The 21865-nt window shown below is 32.3% G+C and overlaps 1 protein-coding gene across 1 annotated transcript in view; it reads left to right on the plus strand.

The window, feature by feature from the left end:
• The window catches only part of LOC100680190 (laccase-5), a 360660-nt gene extending 342319 nt beyond the window's left edge, over positions 1-18341 (plus strand). Inside the window, exon 12 of the mRNA XM_031925149.1 lies at positions 18001-18341. Coding sequence (XP_031781009.1) covers positions 18001-18047 — 47 coding nt within the window. The 3' untranslated portion in view covers positions 18048-18341. The remainder of the gene's footprint in view (positions 1-18000) is intronic.
• The last annotated feature ends 3524 nt before the right edge of the window (positions 18342-21865 follow it).

A 21865-nucleotide genomic window follows, 5' to 3' on the forward strand; every position in this document is an offset into this window, starting at 1 on the left:
ACGGTTGGACGATATTGACTACTTTGATGTATCAATTCTACTTACAAGGAAAGGTACCCAACCCGAACTCACCGATTTTGATGATTTTCATATATGTTGTAGAACATAAAAAAATAAGAGACACGTATTTTTTTTATCGGCTAATTTTCACTTTTAAGGGGTAAAAACCTCCCCTAAAGTTAACCCCCAAAAAGCGTTTTTTTTTAAATATCTCGGCTTAAAATTAATATTTTTCAATGAAACAAATTGGAGGTTATTTCTTACAAAAAGAGCAAGTATTTCATGGTGATTTGAAGAGTAAGAGTAGCATCCCCTATTTTTTAGGGGTTGAAAACATATATTTTTTGGCATAATTTTATAATAAAAATGTTTAAACCGACTAAAAAAATTGGAAAAAATGTTTAAACATCCTTAATAACAAAATTTAGTTGACGTCTTTCGGTGTTTTCATAAATATTACCCCTAAGGGGGTAAACCACCCCTAACACAAAATAACTGTAAATATGTAATTCAATACATAATATTTCGTAGAAAATTGTATATAGAGGTTTTCGAGGTCGCTGATTACAAATCTGTTATCAGATTTTGAAAATTCAAAATGGCGGAACCAATAGGACGGAAATATCGAAAAAAAATTTTATATAATAAAAAAGTTTTAAACGACTAAAAAAATTGGAAAAAATTTGTAAACATCTATAATAAACAAATTAAGTTTTTCGATTTTTTCATAGATACTACCCTTTAGGGGGTAAACCACCCCTAACACACAATAACTATAAGTATACTTCAATCCATAATATTTTGTAGAAGGTTTGTATATAAGGGTTTTCGAGATCGCTCTTTGCAAATCGATATCAGATTTTGAAAATTCAAAATGGCGGAACCAATGTGGTGGACGAAAATGTCGAAAAAAAATTTTAACTTTCATAAAAACTTGTTATAAATCTGTTATCTTTGTAGCCTGTACATGTGAACTAAAGAGCCTTAAACCCTAAACCCCTAAAGAACAAATAGGCTAAATGGTTGTGCTTTTTAACCAAACCACCTCATATTCCTAAATTTGTAAACAAGAAAATTCTGTGTGTGAAGCAGTTTTATAATTTCCGTAGAAATTGTTATCAGAATGTTATTGAAATTCCTTTATTGTAAATTCAACTTATAATGTATTTTTGTTTATAATATTAGAGTATAATAATAATCTACAATCTTTTATCTTTTGCCATAGTGCATTTTTTGTATTGAGCATAAAATATATTATTTTACGATGTTTTTACAATAATGGTAGTCCTCATAAAAGTGTTTAAAGCACAATGCTTTTTTGCACCAACCACATCGTACAATTGCAATGTTTGTGCACCCTTCTATTTCACAATGTGTTGCACAAGACTTTCCAAAACAGAAATCTATAGGATTATCAAATTTATCTGGTTTTTCATTGACGTAACCGCTTTTATACCAGGAATATTTAAACAAATCTATATATCTCGGTGAAGACAGTTGGTTGTGAACCAATGATTGAAGTTTAATTATATTATTTCTCACATGTAAATTCATATCATGATCCATTAACATTACATTATCAGAAAATGTTCGGACAAAGTTTTTCCAAATACGGAATCCATAGACATCAAGTGGTTGTATTTTTCCTGTGGTTCCAGTTGGAATTTTTTTATGTTAATAATTTTATTTTGTGGCATTGTTTCTTCTATAACTTTGTCACAATGACCACTCCAAGAATCAAGTAATAGTATTGAGTGATGGCTTACATAGGGATAAAATATTTTTTCGAACCAGATTTTGAAGTGATCTGCAATTAAACGACTTACTAATTAACTGATCAACGATATTACAATGTAAAAATTGTTATTAGTTCCCTTACTTGTTGTTAATTTTCCAGATTTGGATGCTTCCACGTACACGTTTTCTGGTCTAAATATGTTTTGTTCTACAATAGGGCCAAACTTGCCACTTGGTTCCTTTAAAACAAGAAATAGCGGTGACAACAGTTGTCCAGTAGCTGATATTAGTGGCTGTATAGTATAACTATGCGTTGTTGCTGAAATTGACTGTACCAGACATTGCACTTGCTTTTCTCCTTCTACTGCTAATGTTCTTCCAGAATGCATTTCTAGCTGAAATCCGCTCTGATCTGTATTATACAAATTTTCGAGTCCAATCCTTGGTATACACGATTTAACGTCATCGATAAATGCTTCAGCTTTAGCCGTAAGTTCTGCACTACTTTCTAGTGTTTTTCTTGTTATGAACTTATTTATTTTCCTAGAAACTATTCGGTGTGCTTGCTTAAATTTGAGTAACCAATGTTTAGAAGCTTTGAATCTAATATCATCAAACCCAATTTCTTTTTTAGCTTGTAAGGCCCATCGAATTATATCTTCATCATGGATAATTGAACCACTGTCGAGAGCTGCTTGAAAATTATCCAGGGTATACTGACAAATTTGTGCTACTTTTTCTCTATACGTGCCACCTTTATTAATTGAATGAGCCCAACGACGTAGCTGACTAATAGATGATACTTTTTTGAATCTGTTTTGCACTGTTTTGAGACTTAAATTTTGCTTCGTTTTGCTACTTCTCCAAAATTCTACAGCTCTTTTTTTGTATTCAAAATCTAGTTCTTCATTATCTGCTGTACATTGATTTGTTGGTGCTATATCCGGATCAGGAAAATGATGTTGCACTTCATCTTCAATTATTTCCGCATTATGGTCTTTATACTCTTCTTGAAAATCCAAAGAGTCATCAGTAATCATTTCTACATCGTTGAAATCATGTGTTGCATCTATTAAAATTTCTTTTATTTTTTCGGCCAACTCTGTTTCGTGATAACTCGTGACACTATCTGGTATGTTTAACGCTTGAAAGTATGCTAATAATAAGTTTAGAACGTTTAACGGATTAATTTTCATTTTTCAATCTAAAATGAAAACAAGCGGTAAAATTTATACAAGCTGTGTTTTTGCATGTAAGGCACGACTGCTACATTTCTACCAGAATAAAACGAGTGAATGTAAATTGAATCAAATCATTAATTTATGCATTGGAGAAGAATTCTCGTTCCACTTTGTGATGTTCGGAAAACTCTATTTTTGGTTTTATTCAACTTTTATTCACTTTGAAATTGAATAATGTAAATCTATATAAAATCACTAAAGAAAATTTTCTACAACTGTATGATACCACTGACAAACAAAAAGACGTACTATTCGTACTTTCCGGCATCGAACTAGAATACCCACAAAACTCACTCACTGCCTAAAAAATAACACAGGCAGCTGAGGTAAACACTCGATGAAAACAATCTAAAAAAAGAACATACTGATTCGCACATATTGTCAACAACTTTTATGAGTGAAAGACATTTATCTGTGGAATTATCATTGAATGTACGATAACATTCATTAAACTAATGAATGCATATAAAATTCCCTTTCAATAACAACGTGTTCTTTAATTGCAAATGAAGTTCGAGTATTAATATTCTTTTATGTATTTTTACCAATAACAAAAATTATCATAGTAATATAATAATAATAATAATAAGAAGAAGAATAAGCATAATTGCAATAGCAATAATAACAGTAATACTGATAATAGCAATGATAATGAAAAATAATAATAATAATTAGAATAATATTTATTATTAAATTTAGATTTTTTGATAAATTCATTAAATCGTAGCAAATAGTATTATTATGGAATTCCAGACTGTAAATATTTTAATATAGATACAATAATCATTACTTCGAGAATTCATCTAAAAAACTTTCGGCTTACGAAATAATTGTAACAATGAAAAACTCCCAAGTTTGACAACATTAAATTTTATTACAAAACGCAAAAGAGTTTGATAAACTAATTTTATTAACCTATGTTTTTTCATTTGCAAAAAAGTGTGGACTTTTTGAATTTATAAAATTATATAATTATGCAATTTATGAAATACTTTATAATTTATGAAATTACTTTTGAAATTATGCTAATTTATAAAAGCAGAAAAATAAATAATCTTTGATTGAAACATAAAACGAGACGTTATTTGTTACATACAAAATGATAGAATAAAATATCGGTAATATGTCTATACTCGTGTCTACGGTAAAGCATAGGCCTTCGGCTTGTCTGGAGGTTAGGGGTTTGGAGTCGTTTGGTTAAAAAGCACAACCATTTAGCCTATTTGTTCTTTAGGGGTTTAGGGTTTAAGGCTCTTTAGTTCACATGTACAGGCTACAAAGATCACACATTTGTAAACAAGTTTTTTTGAAAGTTAAAATTTTTTTTCGACATTTTCGTCCACCACATTGGTTTCGCCATTTTGTATTTTTAAAATCTGATATCAGATTTGTAAAGAGCGATCTCGAAAACCCCTATATACAAACCTTCTACAAAATATTATGGATTGAAGTATACTTATAGTTATTTTGTGTTAGGGGTGGTTTACCCCCCTAAGGGGAAGTATCTATGAAAAAACCGAAAAACTTAATTTGTTTATTATAGATGTTTACAAATTTTTTCCAAATTTTTTAGTCGTTTAAAACTTTTTTATTATATAAAATTTTTTTTCGATATTTCCGTCCGCCATATTGGATCCGCCATTTTGAATTTTCAAAATCTGATAACAGATTTGTAATCAGCGACCTCGAAAACCTCTATATACAAACTTTCTACGAAATATTATGTATTGAATTACATATTTACAGTTATTTTGTGTTAGGGATGGTTTACCCCCTTAGGGATAATATTTATGAAAACACCGAAAGACGTCAACTAAATTTTGTTATTAAGGATGTTTAAACATTTTTTCCAATTTTTTTTAGTCGGTTTAAACATTTTTATTATAAAATTATGCCAAAAAATGTATGTTTTCAACCCCTAAAAAATAGGGGATGCTACCCTTACTCTTCAAATCACCATGAAATACTTGCTCTTTTTGTAAGAAATAACCTCCAATTTGTTTCATTGAAAAATATTAATTTTAAGCCGAGCTATTTAAAAAAAACGCTTTTTGGGGGTTAACTTTAGGGGAGGTTTTTACCCCTTAAAAGTGAAAATTAGCCGATAAAAAAAAATACGTGTCTCTTATTTTTTTATGTTCTACAACATATATGAAAATCATCAAAATCGGTGAGTTCGGGTTGGGTACCTTTCCTTGTTAGTATGATCTAAGGTTTTGCTGAAGATTATCGCAAAATCGTTGTTAAGGCTAAACATGAGCTCATTGTCACAAGATCAAATTCTGATGTTAATTCAGTTGTGCAGACGCAAGCAGTTGCGGCTGGTGCGAATGTTTACGAGGATTATCAAGTTGAAATTACCAAAATTGATTGGCTGATTCTATATGTGGTGCTCTCGGATAAACATAAAATTTAATTACTTAATCATCTAGAAAAGGATAGACCTGTCACCGTGAGTTTTCATAGCTGGGAGCTATATGAGTATCCGTTACTACCTAGTACTTCAAAACACGTATGAAGTGTTAAGACTGCTAATCATAATTGCAACATTAGTAACGTCACACTTTTTCTTAACTCTCAACACTATCCATATGGAAATCTCAATCTTAATATTACTAATAATCAGTATGCTCTACTATATGATATGTATGCCAATTTTTAAAAGGCTAACTACAACAAAGAGGTAGAACCAATGCTGACAAAAGCTGACTATCTGTCGTATGCTCCTCTTTTTGTCATAAATTGTTTAAAACAAAATGAGTTATTGAAGCAAACTTTAGTGGATGTACGTCTTGAATTTGAGGCTAGGACAAATATTCCAGTTAGCACCTCTGTATACTGTTTAATCCTACACGATCGTATAGTTGAATACAATCTTATGAGTGGCAATGTGAAAAAAATCGTTTAAAGGGTGATGGAAGAAGATGGTATAAATTGAGCAGCAGCTTGTGGTTAGTAGTCAGTCAAAATGGAATACGTGCTCGATGTGCAAGGATTCAGAAAGCCTGTAAACAAATTTGCCATCAAGGAACTTGCCATAGTTCCACTCAATTCATACCTCAAGACATTGGTGTATTGTTTTTTTTCAAGCCGCCCACACCTTGTCGCAGACTCACATTCAATTACAAATCTGAAAATCTCTGGCTGGAACGTAATTATCATGGACTATCTTGGAGTTCGGGAGATGTGGCCTACGAGCTCGAAAATCTGTTAAAAACTGTTATACATAACGCAAGTGTTGTGTATGTCAAAGGAGCTGAGAAGAAGCAATGGCTTCAGAAATGTTCATGTAGTCGATATAGGTTAAATGGGCTTTCCCTCACTACAAAGGCTGAACTATGATATTTTGGAGCCTCTTGACCCACACCACAAATTAGCATTTAAGGCAAACTGTGCGCACAGAAATGTATTGTTACTGAAATTTTTTCGCACAGAGCATCTATTGTTTAAGACTCCGAAAGATATCACATTTTTGCTAAGGGAATTTCTCATAACGTTTGCTGCTAATAGCATCGAGCAAGCTTGGGATAAACTACCAGAACATTTGAAACTGGACTCAGAAATTTTGAACTGCCTACGCTTTCGAGAGCACAATTCCATTGCCAGAAGAGTCCCACCATTAAAAAGAGATTGCATACAGTGTAAATTTAATGCTAACAAAAAAAAAACCGCTACCAATTCATTGACACGTAGCTTCCTCCAACGAAATTTATTGTTCCAATAAATAAAATATTGTTTTAAAATACAGTATGTGAATGCTATTTAAATTATTTTAAAGCTTAATTATATTGCTGTAGGAGCAATTTTCTTATAGCAAAAGATATATAATAATCAGAAAGATCCGATCAAAATCTCTAAAAATCGCGAAAAAGAAAAGATAGATGGAAGGATAATTCTGTAAAAATAAAGTTATCGTATTTAGAGAAGAAGATTGTGTAACGGTTCAACTTTCCCCAGGATGTTGGACAGTCAGTCGGTTCCAGGATCTGGATTGGGGAAAGGGGCAATAAAAGAGTCTGTTCTTATGTTTTTAATGTTAACAAAATATATTTCCGTAAATAGATAATAGTGATTGGGAATCAGTTGTTAAATCCCGTCTGAAACAGAAATCAATTATGCGCTTGGTTAAGAATATTTCGCCTTTACAAATGGAATTGTTTAAACTAGCGCTGTTAACAATTTACGAAAATATCTACGCGACTTCGCTATAGCAATGAGTCGGTCGTTACGGCTACGGTGTTTCGGTACGGTGACGGTATGGCGGATCGGTGATGGGTTTGAAGGTTAGGATTTCATTCGGTACGGTGGAGTCGTGTGCGCACGGCTACACCGATCCGGGTGACTTGTGTAACAACAATCTCGACCGCCCTGTGTGCGCACAGTAGCGGCCAGGATAGTGTAACGGGATTTTGAGGTTATCCCTCGGATTTATGAAGTCGTGTGCGAACGGCTTCATAAATCTTCGTCGCTCGTCTCGTTCCTCTCTTTATCCTGTGTACGCACAGAGATAAAGCGAGTCGTGAGATGTTGGCGTAAGGCTGGCTTTGTTGGTTAGGATTTTTACGGTGGCACCGGGTATCGTCACGTGTGCTCACGACGGCAGTTCGGAGTTTCGGGGTTCGGAGATACGGGTTTCGGTTCGTCTACCAAATCGTCACGCGTGCTCACGAGACGATTTCGTCGGCGCAGATCTATCTCTCGCTGTTCCCTGTAGTAACGTGTGCGCACGATGCTACCTGGAGTGGAGGCTTAAACTGATAGAAACATTACACGATAGAAACTAATGGAGTTAATTTCCTGCGCAGCATATTTTGAGAGTAGAATTTTACTAAAGTAGCGCGTGAGTCGTAGAAAAAAAAAAATAAAAAAAGTGAATCGAAGTGTTTTATGTCATTCCGTTTCAAACTGACGCACAAGATAAATCGAAGCGAAGTCATTGAAAATGAAGTACCTCATCTGGTTCCTGCTTGCAGTTTCAGGAGAAGCGGGTGATCAGCCCGCGTACATTATCGTAAGTCATCAATTATATATATATATATATATATATATATATATATATATACATATATATATATATATATATATATATATATATATATATATATATATATATATATATATATATATATATATATATAATATATATATATATATATATATATATATATATATATATATATATATATATATATATATATATATATATATAAAGCGCGTAAGCGAAATAAAATCGCGTTAGCGAATTAAGTATATGTAATAAAACAATTTTGCGTAGGCCAAATAGTAAATACGCGATTTTATTTGGCATTCGCGCTGTCGGCTGCGGAGACAGACTCATATTTGTACGTACTTATATATATATATAAAAGTACGTACAAATATGAGTCTGTCTCCGCAGCCGACAGCGCGAATGCCAAATAAAATCGCGTATTTACTATTTGGCCTACGCAAAATTGTTTTATTACATATACTTAATTCGCTAACGCGATTTTATTTCGCTTACGCGCTTTTGGCCACAGACTCGCGTTGTGCGTGTGAAATCATATATATATATATATATTAGTATAGCTATATCGAGTAAGAAGTGTGCATATAGTACCCGGTTAAAGACCAGGGAAACACCGTGGCTCGGTTTTACGCTGCGGCGGTATACTGTCGTGCTGCGACGGCGCGAAGGACAAAGTCGATGGAAATCGCAAACGGATTCGATCCGGCGAGCGTTATGCACCGCGTGCCTGACCTCATGCAGACGACTCGAAAAGGCGTTTGATTGGTTCTTTGGCTGTACTGTATATAATATATACGATATACACTCGCGTGAATATTCCTTGGGGCTTTGTTTCACGCTCTCCTGTTTCCGATAACGCAGGCGGCAGTGCGAAATCCGCGCTGAGAAAAGCTCTGCAGCGGGACCGATTTAAATTTCCGGAACGCGATGATCGACCAACGCGTAGTTACACAACGCGCTCATGCAGTGCAGCAGCAGCAGCAGCAGGTTTTTACCTCGACGCGTGTACGCAATCGACAAGCGATTTCAATATTGTATTTATATACCGAAAGAGCCCGGGGTGTGCGGCAGTGGATTGGACAATCGCGAGGCAGATTTATTTGCGGCGCTGCTCGAAAGGGTTTTGTTGATTATGTAACGAATTGGAACGTTTCAGTGCACTCTCTCGTCGGCATACAGAGAGAGAGAGAGAGAGAGAGAGAGAGATAGCGGCATAAGCGATGCTTCAAGATGACACACGAGCATTGAATACAGAATGTAATTCACTCGATTGTCCGCGAGTCTCTCTCTTTTCCTCGTGTAGCGCGCGATCTTTAAATTCATCTCCACGACCAAATTAAAATTTTATTGTGCAGTGCACTGAATACCGCCCAATTAAACATCATTCCTACATACATTTTGTATACCCGCATTATTTCGAGAAAAAAAGCCGAGTTCGCACACTTCCTTCATAAATTACATCTGAATGAGTAGCGCGCCGCGGAAAAAAGCTCCCTAGTACACTAAGTACTGGGAAAACTCTCGTCGGCGAATGTAAATCACAGCGCGTACGCGCGTAAAACTGCACCACGAGAGAGAGAGAGAGAGAGAGAGAGAGAGAGAGAGAGAGAGAGAGAGAGAGAGAGAGAGAGAGAGAGAGCGTCACACGCACTCGCTGCTGCGTAATCGCGACTACGATTAAGGGCTCTAGGATGCCGGCTAACTGGGTCCCATCCATCAAGCCCAGGCAGGAAGCGAAAACGCAACAAAAGGAGGGCCATCACCAGGAGAGCCATCACCAAGTTGCAGCCTCTGTACGCTGCTGCTGCTGCTGGTAGCGGCCGAAAGGGGAAAACCAGAAGAGCAGAAGAAGAAGACGAAAAGCTAGGCACTCTAGGCTACGTGAAGCTACTATTATTACCACGGGCTCGTACAACAACCTGATTCTTCCTAGCATTTCCCACCTGCCAGCGGCGATGATGGACTCGCCGATGAGCGGCATCCACCAGCAGCAGCCAAGCTTCTACATTCACGCAAGCTACGGCGACGCTTCCAAGGGCCACAGCCAAATGGTCGTGCCCTCGCAAATAGTTGTCGCCGGGACCAGACAGCGTACCGATGCATGCTTTCTTTGCGTGCAGCAGATATCTGTCACTATCCACTGATCTGAAGCAGGTCACGCAGCCTCAGCGACCACAGCCGCCTACTCCACCCCGTCATCGTTCTCTCCATTTCCATCCTCGTTTTCGTCGCGATGATCGACATGGCGATGAAGCCAGGCACCACCGACTGTGCTGCTGCTGAGGGTTCTTCTCTCCTAGACCGACAATTTACTCGTTTAGAGCTCTTTACGGATTTAAGCTACCGCCTCGTTCGCGGAGATCCGATTCGAGGTTTCAGCCATTTGTTGCGATTCCTAGGGGCGAGCCTAAAACAAGCTGATAATTTTCAATTCTCGGATCGAGCGATTCGAGCTGCGAAGCCTCGCGGAAAACGTTCTAACTAAGTTTGGTATAGCAGAGAACGATGGACTCTTAAAAATTTCCGACTCTCTCGATCTGTATTATTAGAACTATCCATCCTACTTAAAATCGTATTCTCGAATCAAACTGCCAGTTATGCTGAACAAACTAGCAGATACTTCCAAAACACGCAGAATCCCTTCCTGAACTGACAGCTAATAATTTAAACGAGCATACAATGCGAAGTGAAAAAACAAAGAAATTATTATTATTATTATCCATTTATTTGAACTAGGTCATAATAACAATTTAAAATTATTTACATTTAGCATTAGTTGCTGTAGTACAAATCGGTTACATTTTACATTTTATATTAGTACAATCAGTTACATTTAGCATTAGTTACATTTTCGTGAATATCACAGATTGTCTGAAGTGCATAAAAGTCTTTACATTTCCATTCGTGTTTATCACAGATCGTCACAGGTACTTCGTAGTCAAAAAATAAATAATCGCTTATGTATACATATCACGGTTTGTCATAGAATAAAATAGGTTGCACAGGATCTCACGAGATCGACAACGTCGAGTAATACTGATGCTAAGATTGCCAGTAGCAACAAACAAAACATACAAATGTCATCATACTCACACAAAGGCTATAGCCGGGTTACTATGGTGAAATGGCCCCCTTGGAAAATGTATATATGTTATATACCATTCGATGGGGGATAAAAAAAAAACTCCCATAGCCAAATTTTTAGCTCTCTGCCTAGTGCGCATGCGCAGTAACGTCGATAAACGTGTTTTTTTGATTTTATTTTTTTCTGAAGTCCCTATAGGATAAAAATTTTTTTAAAAATTCACATTGGTGTATTTTTATGTCATGAATAACTGCAATTTTTTTGGGATTACATAACCTCAAATATCGGATCTAAAAAAATTATTAAAGTTTTCAATCGATATTTTGACCCCCTTGTTTTGAGGTGCAACTTTTTAAGTAGACTTTTTTTGTGTACTTTTTCCCGTTCTTTACGATGGCACTAACGTTTTTTCCTTAAAAATGGTGGCACAACTCGATTTGAGCCAAAAACTGATTTTTTTGCCATTTTTTCACGTTTTTAGCTGGTTATGTTACAATTTAGTTACTAAAGTGACTCCTTTTGAGTAGTTTTGCATATCTTCCCATGAAAACATAATCAAATGAAATATTTTGTTCGCTCCAAGCCGTATTTTTTATATTATCTTACGTTTTCAATGATGGTCTTATCAGAATTGTGATATCACCTTATTATAAAACTGATGGCTAATGTTATGTTCTTTTTAAACGTTCTGTGATTGGTCGAAAGTATTGTCTCTGTCGCACTTTTTTGTTTATTGTTTATTTTTATTTATAATAAAAGGTTATGCTTGGCCGCGCGGTTGACGCGGCGGCTGCAATGCAGACGATCTGCGTAGTGAATGGTCAATCATAAAATTAAGAATTATCAGGAGCATAAACAAATAAAGTATTTTGATTTCTTAATTAATTAAACGATGCGTAAACCAATGGCCAACATTGTTTTTTTCAAAACTAATTTTTTTTTTTCTTACAATTGTCTATATAAGGGAGAAAGTACAATACGTCCCGTCCCGTCCCGTACCGACCCCGGGACATACCGTCTGAAATAAGTCACTTTTATATTATTGGCTAATTCTGTTCGATAACCTAATCGACGGTACAGAATTAGCCAATCCCGTAAAAACAGCTTATTTCAGACGGTATGTCCCGAGGTCGGTACGGGACGACGGACTCAATTGTACTTTCTCCATAATATACTAATACAAGTGAATGGTGAAAACGCTGTTAGTATAAGTTTATAACTTTTAAAGTAAATTAAAATCTAGCAAATAAAAATTGTTTCGATTTTTCTTTTTACTATTTCGGCTTTTGACTGATAATTGATAGCAATACTAGAAAAAATAATAAAGTAGTTAAGTATTTATTTTCAAATACATTGGAGTTAGTTGGAACCGAAGGCTGACGCGGCTACTTTAAATCTTTCTGCTGTTTACTTCAAAACTAACAATCTTGTATATTTAAAGTGAGTACTATATATTTTACATATCTTTTAAAAAAATGAAGATTTAACAAAGTTTTTCAAAAGTTTTGACATCACAGATTATATGCTTTGATATTAGGGTTATATGTATTTCTAATACATATTACACAATAAATTAATATTTTGTTAAATAACTTCTTTAAAATCAAAACCTATTATTAATATCTAAAATGTTATTTTTATGCCGACACTTTGAGTTTTGAAAAAAATACTGTAACCAACCTACTGATAAATAAAAAATCTCCCATGTATTTATAATAAATACACTTGTATTTTACCGGTATATGCAGAGTAAGACTTATTAATGGGTAGAAAAATAAAATTTTTATTATAAATTCTGTAGTATTAAGAGTAATTGTATCAAAAATAATGACAGATAATATAGTAATATAATAATATGATATAATAATATAATAATATAATAATATAATATAATAATATAATAATGTAATAATAATAACAGATAATTATTAGACCTTTTTATACGCTAAATAAGAAAAACATGTTGTGTACGTTATTAAATTCTTGCATAAAATCAAAAGTTTAAACCAACATTAAATTATAAACTGTTTTAGTACTCGCATAAAGATCCGATCTTATCCTAAAACAAAAATAGCAATCAGATTTTAAATCAATAAGCTAACAAAAAAGTAATTAATAAAAATGAATTTTCAATCCTATAGATATAGATATACGTACAATGCATGTAAGGGGAACGAGTCTTTATCTATTTAACTTAACCAATTTAGGCTAATCACATAAAGTAAAATGAGAAATTAGTTAAACATAAAGTTGTTGAAACTATTAACTAAATAAAATTAAGAAGGAAAAACATTTGAATAAAATATGACAATAAACTTTTGCTAGAAACGGATTTGACGATTGATGAGTTGCATGTTTTGATGTAATGCGGTATATTAATTATACAAGTATGATTAAATTGATAAAATATAGAAAGTCTTGAACAATAATTAATTTGTTTATGTATAAAATACTGTCAAATTAATAAAAAATGCACATAAATATCTGCATATGACTATATATGATGTGATTTTTACTATAGTTAATTATTATGAGATGAGAAAAAATATTTGGTTTTACATAAAAACAATACATGAGAAATAATAAAAATGAAAAATAGAACTAATAGGATGCGAACTTATTAATTGTCAATTAACTTTTAAGTTAAAAAAATGTAAAATGAATAAAGTAAACACAAGCTAACCTATGCTTTAAACACATACGTATATGAAACATCATTAAAAACAACATTATTTATTTATTTTAAAATACACTATTATTCATGTCTAGATACAAGAACATATTTTTACAAAAAAAACAAATTGAATATAATAATTTCATAGGTTTGTTGATTTTATAAAATCACTAGGTGCAAGCACTTCAATACAGTTTTTATGACAAAAAAAAATTATTTGCTTAAAAAACTTATAAATGAAATACAACTTATTTCACTTTTACTAGGCAATATTATTTTTTTACTTTTCATGTAAAGCTACTGAGAAAACTGGATTATACAAGAACTTAGATTATAATATTTTTGTAATATTTATTATTCATTCTAGTTTTTAATTTAAAAAAAGGCAAACAATTTTTTTAGATTTTTAAAAACTAACTAACAGCATTTTTAAATGTATTGTAAAATATTTATATTTTATTATTTCAGAAGTGATCTTCTTGTCTAATGGTTAAATAAATATGGCATCTAATAGTAATGAAGAGTCAGATAACATCAGGAAACGCGATGATCGAAGATGTGCCATGTGTAATATTTATATTAGAAAATCAATTGGTCGAGAAAAGGAAATCGAATCTGAAGTTGAAATCGAATATGCTAAACAATTATCAAATAAAGATATTTACATCCATGATGTAATTTGTGATTCATGTAGAAAGCGATTAGCCAAATACATATCAAGCTCTAAACCTAAAAAGGTTAATGTTCCAGCAACTGCTTCGTCTCAAGATTCAAATGTTTCTGAATCATTTTCTCAGCTAACTGTCACTTCATCATCTCAGGAAAGTACACAATCATCTGTATACACAATAAAGGAACAAAAAGTACGAGCAACCACGGAATTACTTATTCAAAGGACGATTGCGACACATAAATATTGCTTTGTTTGTGGGTACCAAAAACAGACTAATAATATATTAGTTCCTTTAGAGGCCCGAATTCAAGTTTATAGTAAAATGAATGTTTTTATTCCACATGGCAATAGATGCTGTTGCACACATTTAATTAAAAAAAGATTTTATGAAGATGAACTAAATAAAATTAATATTTTTTCCACTACAAGTACGGTATATATTGATGAATTACTACAATTTTTGAGTCAATTATGAATGAAAGCAGACGAAACTTTATTAGATACAGTAGCTGAATTTTCCATGCCTGAAAAAAAATTGAAAGTTTTTACGGGATTAACGTGGGAAAATATTAATTATCTTAAAGATCAACTCACTTCTCTGAAGAATTCCTGTGTAAGGACAGCGACACAAGCCATTGTCGTATTTTTATTCAAAATGCGCTCTGGGAATTCTAACTCGCTCATCTCTACAATATTTGACATTGAAAGCGAACAACAAGTATCTCGTTTTTGTCAATCAGTATTATTATCTTTCGAAAAAGATTTACTACCAAAACACTTTGGATTAGAAAATGTAGACAGAAATGAATTGATTGAAAATCAAACTTCTAATATGGCAAAGAAATTACATCCTGGTAAACAACTTATTTTGATTGCTGATGGTACTTATATAAGGCATGAAAAAAACTCTAATAACGAGTACCAATGAAAATCTTATTCAGGCCAAAAAAAAGTTCCTCTGACTAAAGCATTTACTATATGTACTACTAATGGTTATGTTGTTGACCAGTTAGGTCCATATCTTGCAAATAAAAATGATGCTACAATACTGATTGAAATATTGGAAGAGAAGCAGAATATTTTACAGAAACTTCTTCGCCAAGGGGACATTTTTATACTGGATAGAGGTTTCAGGGACATTAAACAAAAATTAGAAAATATGGGTTATATTGTTTTGATGCCTGCACTCAAAGGTTCAAAATCTCAACTTTCTACGCAAGAATCAAATGAAACAATATTCACGACAAAACTGCGATGGGTTGTTGAAGCAGTGCACGGAGTTCAAAAGAAAAAATATAGGTTATTAGATCACAAACTTGATAATAAAATGGTGAAAAATACTGGATCTTATTGTAAAATTTCTTGCTACTTAAATAACTTGTTTGGCAAACGCCTAGATTCTGATGAAGACATGCAAGATGAAATATTTAGTGCTATGCAATCTAGAAAAAATGTTGAAAATACATTAGCAGTTTTAGTAGCAGACAAAAGATGGAGTCGTCGGAAACTACCATTTAAAATAATAACTTCGGATGATTTACCAGACTTTCCTGAATTAACAATAAAAGATTTGAAAATTCTGTTTACAGGAACATATCAGCTTAAACAGACAATATCTTACTTAGCGGAAATGCTTGACGCAGATAATAATTTGAAGATTGGATATTCAAAAGAGACTAACAATATTCTCAAACTTGAAGTTCAATCCAGGCATATTAACAGAAAACAATACAAATGTTTCGTTGAGTATAAACCAAATGGTATTGGTTATTCTAGCATCTTAAGACACTGTTGTGATTGTGCTAACGGTAACCGTACTATAGGATGTTGTGCGCATATTGCTGCCATAATCTATTATCTTTCACATGGAAGATATTTATCAAAAATCATACGACCAGCTGAAATTCTGTCTAAAATGTTTCTTAATGATCAAATTGAAGTGTGTATTGATGAAGATAGTGACAATGATGAGTGAATCATTTTTTCTATTGTGAACATTCGTTATTTTTAAAAAGCTACTTGTATACGTTCCATAATTTATTTTAAATAGCCTATGAAGATAATAAATTATACTTTGTACGAATTGAACATACTTAACTTCAATTCCTTTTAACCTGATAATTATTACTGTCAATAGATTTTGAATAATCAATTAAGTAGAGGCAGATAAGCCAAATATGGCCTTTTTAAGACCACAAGACGCCAAAAGTACCCTCAAACGATCGATTTCAAGGCTATGTTTAGCTAAAAACAGGCTTTTTTGCGTGAAAACCCTTGCATTATGACATTTTTAGGTTAGTTTTGGGTTACATGGTACCAAAAATGGCCTTTTTCGGCGTTAAATCACTCAAATGAGGGCATTTTTAGGTTAAAGAGAAAAGCAGACACTGACAGCGGCGATATTCTTTTTATATATAGAGAGAAACCCTTTATTACCTCAAATTCTGATAAGACCATCATTGAAAACGTAAGATAATATAAAAAATACGGCTTGGAGCGAACAAAATATTTCATTTGATTATGTTTTCATGGGAAGATATGCAAAACTACTCAAAAGGAGTCACTTTAGTAACTAAATTGTAACATAACCAGCTAAAAACGTGAAAAAATGGCAAAAAAATCAGTTTTTGGCTCAAATCGAGTTGTGCCACCATTTTTAAGGAAAAACGTTAGTGCCATCGTAAAGAACGGGAAAAAGTACACAAAAAAAGTCTACTTAAAAAGTTGCACCTCAAAACAAGGGGGTCAAAATATCGATTGAAAACTTTAATAATTTTTTTAGATCCGATATTTGAGGTTATGTAATCCCAAAAAAATTGCAGTTATTCATGACATAAAAATACACCAATGTGAATTTTTAAAAAAATTTTTATCCTATAGGGACTTCAGAAAAAAATAAAATCAAAAAAACACGTTTATCGACGTTACTGCGCATGCGCACTAGGCAGAGAGCTAAAAATTTGGCTATGGGAGTTTTTTTTTATCCCCCATCGAATGGTATATAACATATATACATTTTCCAAGGGGGCCATTTCACCATAGTAACCCGACTATAGCCTTTGTGCTAAAATGATTGAAATTCATATTTAAAGCATGTGTTTAAGCTTATGGATTGCTTGGAGCATTCCTAGAAAAATCACAGAGGTAGCAAACATCAAAATAAAAAAAATCACTGTAGGAGAAAATTGTTCCTTAATGTCTATCATTAACTAAAAATCCAAAACTTGGTGATAAATTATTTAAATACATGTTTGCTCATAGAAATAAATTGCGTCACTTATAACATCGCCAAAAAAATCATAAAACTTGATTTTATTGTTACAAATGTTCCTACTAATGTCGAGGAATAGTAAATATATTATGGCTCTTGCAAAAAATTATAACAAATTATACACTCGATCGTAATTTTTCAAAGTCAATGGATAGATGATTTAATGTTTGTAAGTGATTTTTTTTATTTTGATGTTTGCTACTTCTGTGATTTTTCTAGGAATGCTCCAAGCAATCCATAAGCTTTACCACATGCTTTAAATATGAATTTTAATCATTTTAGCACAAATTTATGGATATCTTTATTTTTAGCCAAAGATACAGGGTCTTTGCCATTCTGGAATCAATTGATCAGATAACTCTTATGCTATAACCACAGATGGAAATTACATACAACTTGTAGAATTTATAGTTGATATAATGGAAACGAAATAATACACACTGTATTATCCGATAAGAGTAGAAGAAACTGATTTTCCTATCAAGAAAATAATAAATGTTTCTAACGAACTGACAGTTATTGATACTAATAATATTTCAAAGGTTTGTGTGCATCTTCATTTCAATGTTCTTGATGCTGAGTATATATGTGCTGTACCAAATTTATATTATGTATAATATTATCGGGCGAGTTACATCGTTGCTTTAAATTTTTTAATAATATATTTTTATTACTACACTGCTGAATGATGAATGAAAATAATTGTATCATATAATTAATACAAATTATTCACTAAAATAAAAAATTCTCAATTTCATTATAATTAGTACCTATAAAAAATACGTATATTTTTTGAGTAAAAAACGTACCAAAAAACACAACATTTTTTTTACCTATAACATGTAAGTGAAAAAAATACTTATATATTTTCAAGAGGGAATACAGGAACTTTTGCACTATAAAAAGGTATCTTCATGAATTTTTTGGTGATCGTAGTCTGGATCGAAATCTTACATTTACCAATATTCAGGTTCCAATGGATTATAAGATAGGTATAACACACACACACACGCACACGCACACACACACACACATATATATATATATATATATATATATATATATATATATATATATATATATATGGGACGTTCCACGTCAAACGTAACATAGCTCTGTCCAAAATTCCTTTTATCTAAAAATTTTTTAAAATATGGAAAATTTAGCATTTTTTATGTACTTTAAATTAGTGAGGGGCGTTTTTTAAAATTTTGTTCCCAGACGGAGCTACGCGTTCCCTAACCTTAAAAAATTACTACTTTACGAAATGATCAATCTGTCAGAAATCACAGGGGCTCAGAAAAATTCTAAGCAACGACTATTTTCATGTATTTTGAGCTACTGAACAAGAATCCGACGGTATTTTTTACCGATACCTCAAGCGTTCGTCCCTAACCTCAAAAAACACCCCCCAAAATTGCTTTTTCACGCAGTTGAGAGGTTTATCCTGTGATCGACGGGAGGAAAATGATTGACAGAGAGTATTTTTATATATTTTGTGCTGCTGAACACGAAACCGGCCGTCTTTTTTACCGATACCGCAAGCGCTCGTCCCTAACCTTAAAAAACCATCCAAAAAATTTTTTTTACGCGGTTAAGAAATTTACATCTAGAGGAAAATCATTGACGAAGGCTATTTTTATGAATTTTGGTCTACTGAATTTGATTACGAAGCTAAATTTTATTTTTTTACTTTTACTTCAGTGCACTTAAATAATATTACTGATAATATGGTTTATACTGTGCAATTTTTTTTATTGATTCCTATGAAAGATCTCTGCGTTTTACAGGGTTGAGACTGTCTTTATTACAAAGCCCGTATTACTTTATTTTTTTTATTTTTTAAAGTTTTTTAATTATTACTTTTGTTTTTGTATATTTGTATGATTTTGTTGAACATATTTTAAATTCAATTATTAATATTGTACTATTGATAATGGACTTGGTGCATTAGAGTATCTAAACACAGTAATTTTTTTGTCGGGAAAAACTAAAAACGCATGTCCTTCTGAAATTTTTGTAACAGACGGTGCAGCCGAGAATCTTTTCTTTAGTGTTCTTGATGTTTTTTCATAATCTTTTTTGGAATAGTAAAAGAATTTTATTGTTTGGAACTTTTGTCTCGCCCAGTCATAAAGTTGTTTTGAATTTAAAATCGCTTCCGCAGCTTTGGCCTGCAAGCTGGTACGAGTAGCTTCTCTTTTTAACACGGCTCCTACTCCGTCACATGAACCCTTTCCATGAGCAGTAGCATGGAAATGCCAATCCGCCATTATTTGTAAATCTGACTCATGATTAACCAAGTTCATCATTTGATATCTATTTTTATAGTGCTGCTTTGCACCATCTGTGACGTATATAATCTTATTCATTTTTGGGAATCTTTTCTTTATTTCAGAAATAAATTTTTCTTGTAAAATATAAACTGCGGCTGTATCATGAGTAATACATTCAGAAAGTGCTATAAAACTACAATGCCTTGTTTCATTATCTTCTCTGTAATATAGTACTGCAACATTTATTGTACACTGATCATTATTAAAATGAAATTGCTGAGTAGCATCCTGAACGACGTAAGCAAAATTTTCAGAATAATCCATCTCTAGAAGCCCTTCGTTGTAAATCTTATATTCTCTTGTAAATTGTTCTTCTGATTTTTTATATATTTAGATTAATTTTTTGCGATGAAATGATGTGGTATAAGTTATTTAAACTCAAAGACAATTCAGACGTAAAATCATCCACCGAAATACATTCTCTTTTTAAAGTACATTTATTTGTTGACTGCCAGACACTAAAAATTAATTCTTCAATCTTATTTTCGTATAATACAGAAGATACAACTCTGATTAAATATCGCGTAATGTCCAGCATTCAGGTGCTATTGTCAAAATAGAAACTATCAATGGATCATTTGAAGGTAAAGAAGATAGCTTACTTTTCAGACCATCCAACATTTGTTCTAGTTGAGCTTCTCTCGACAGACGAATTCTCTTATTTTGTGGTCTTTCATTTTCTTCCTCACTCGGCTCATTTAGAGAGTTATTCGATAAATTAAAATATACAGAAGAGTACGACTTTCTACAAGATGAACAAATCATAGCTGTTTCAAGTATATCTGAATAATCTAACAAAAATTTTTTTGAAACTTTGCGAAGACCTTCACCTCTATGTCCATTAATATTAAATGGATTAATACATCTGTCAACATAAACTGTTGGAAAAGAATGCTTTGGAGTAGACTCAGACATTATAAATATTTTAGATGCTTCAATTAATCATGGACAAGTGTACAAAAGCTATATCAGCTTAAAAGTTAATTGTGTCTTCTTCAAACTAATTTTTCTGTCATTAAAAATATCACGTGGAAAATAACAGCTAATAAATTTTGTAAAATTTGAAACTAAACTAAAATATAGAGAAATATTCTGGACTACAACAGTATACAAAATAATATTATTTTAAATATACTTGAAATCAAAATTTAATAAATGAGAATAATAATCTAAACTTTGATTTAAATATTTTAAAAGATTTCTAGGTAAAACAAAGTGTGATACAATTTTTACTAAAACTTTACCGTCAGAAAATATATGAAAGACAAGAGTAGCGTCTGCAACGTTTACACAGTGATAGCAAGTACAACTCAATTAATATCATTAAAAAATTATAAACTTAGAATAATTTTTAAAGTTTAGAATCTTTGTTGGTTGCATTGGACAGCAGATGAAGTTGTTTCGATGAAAAGGTTTTGTAACTTATATTTCCAAATAAACATACAACGAAGTACAAGCAACGAAGTATCAATATATTATCATAGTTTGATAAAACGCGTTTTATGCGAAACATATTTTAAATATAATAGTTAAGTAATTCCTACAACAGGTAACATAATTTAGAAATATTTTTATATTTTTTATTATAAAAATTCTGATTAGAAAAATATGTTTACCGCAAGCGAAGCGAGACCGAACGTGCAGGTGCTATGTAATTATCTTTTAACTTGTATTCGTTTTTTTAACAAAAATGATAATGCTATTTATTTCTTGAAAAAAAAATTAATTAAAGTAAACTAACTTTACTATATGTCATAATATTTAAAATTAAAATATAATTAAATATTTTGATATTTTTTACAATAAAATTCTCATTAGAAAGTATCAAAATATTACCAAA

Source organism: Nasonia vitripennis, assembly GCF_009193385.2.
Source record: "Nasonia vitripennis strain AsymCx chromosome 2 unlocalized genomic scaffold, Nvit_psr_1.1 chr2_random0005, whole genome shotgun sequence".
Taxonomy (NCBI): domain Eukaryota; kingdom Metazoa; phylum Arthropoda; class Insecta; order Hymenoptera; family Pteromalidae; genus Nasonia; species Nasonia vitripennis.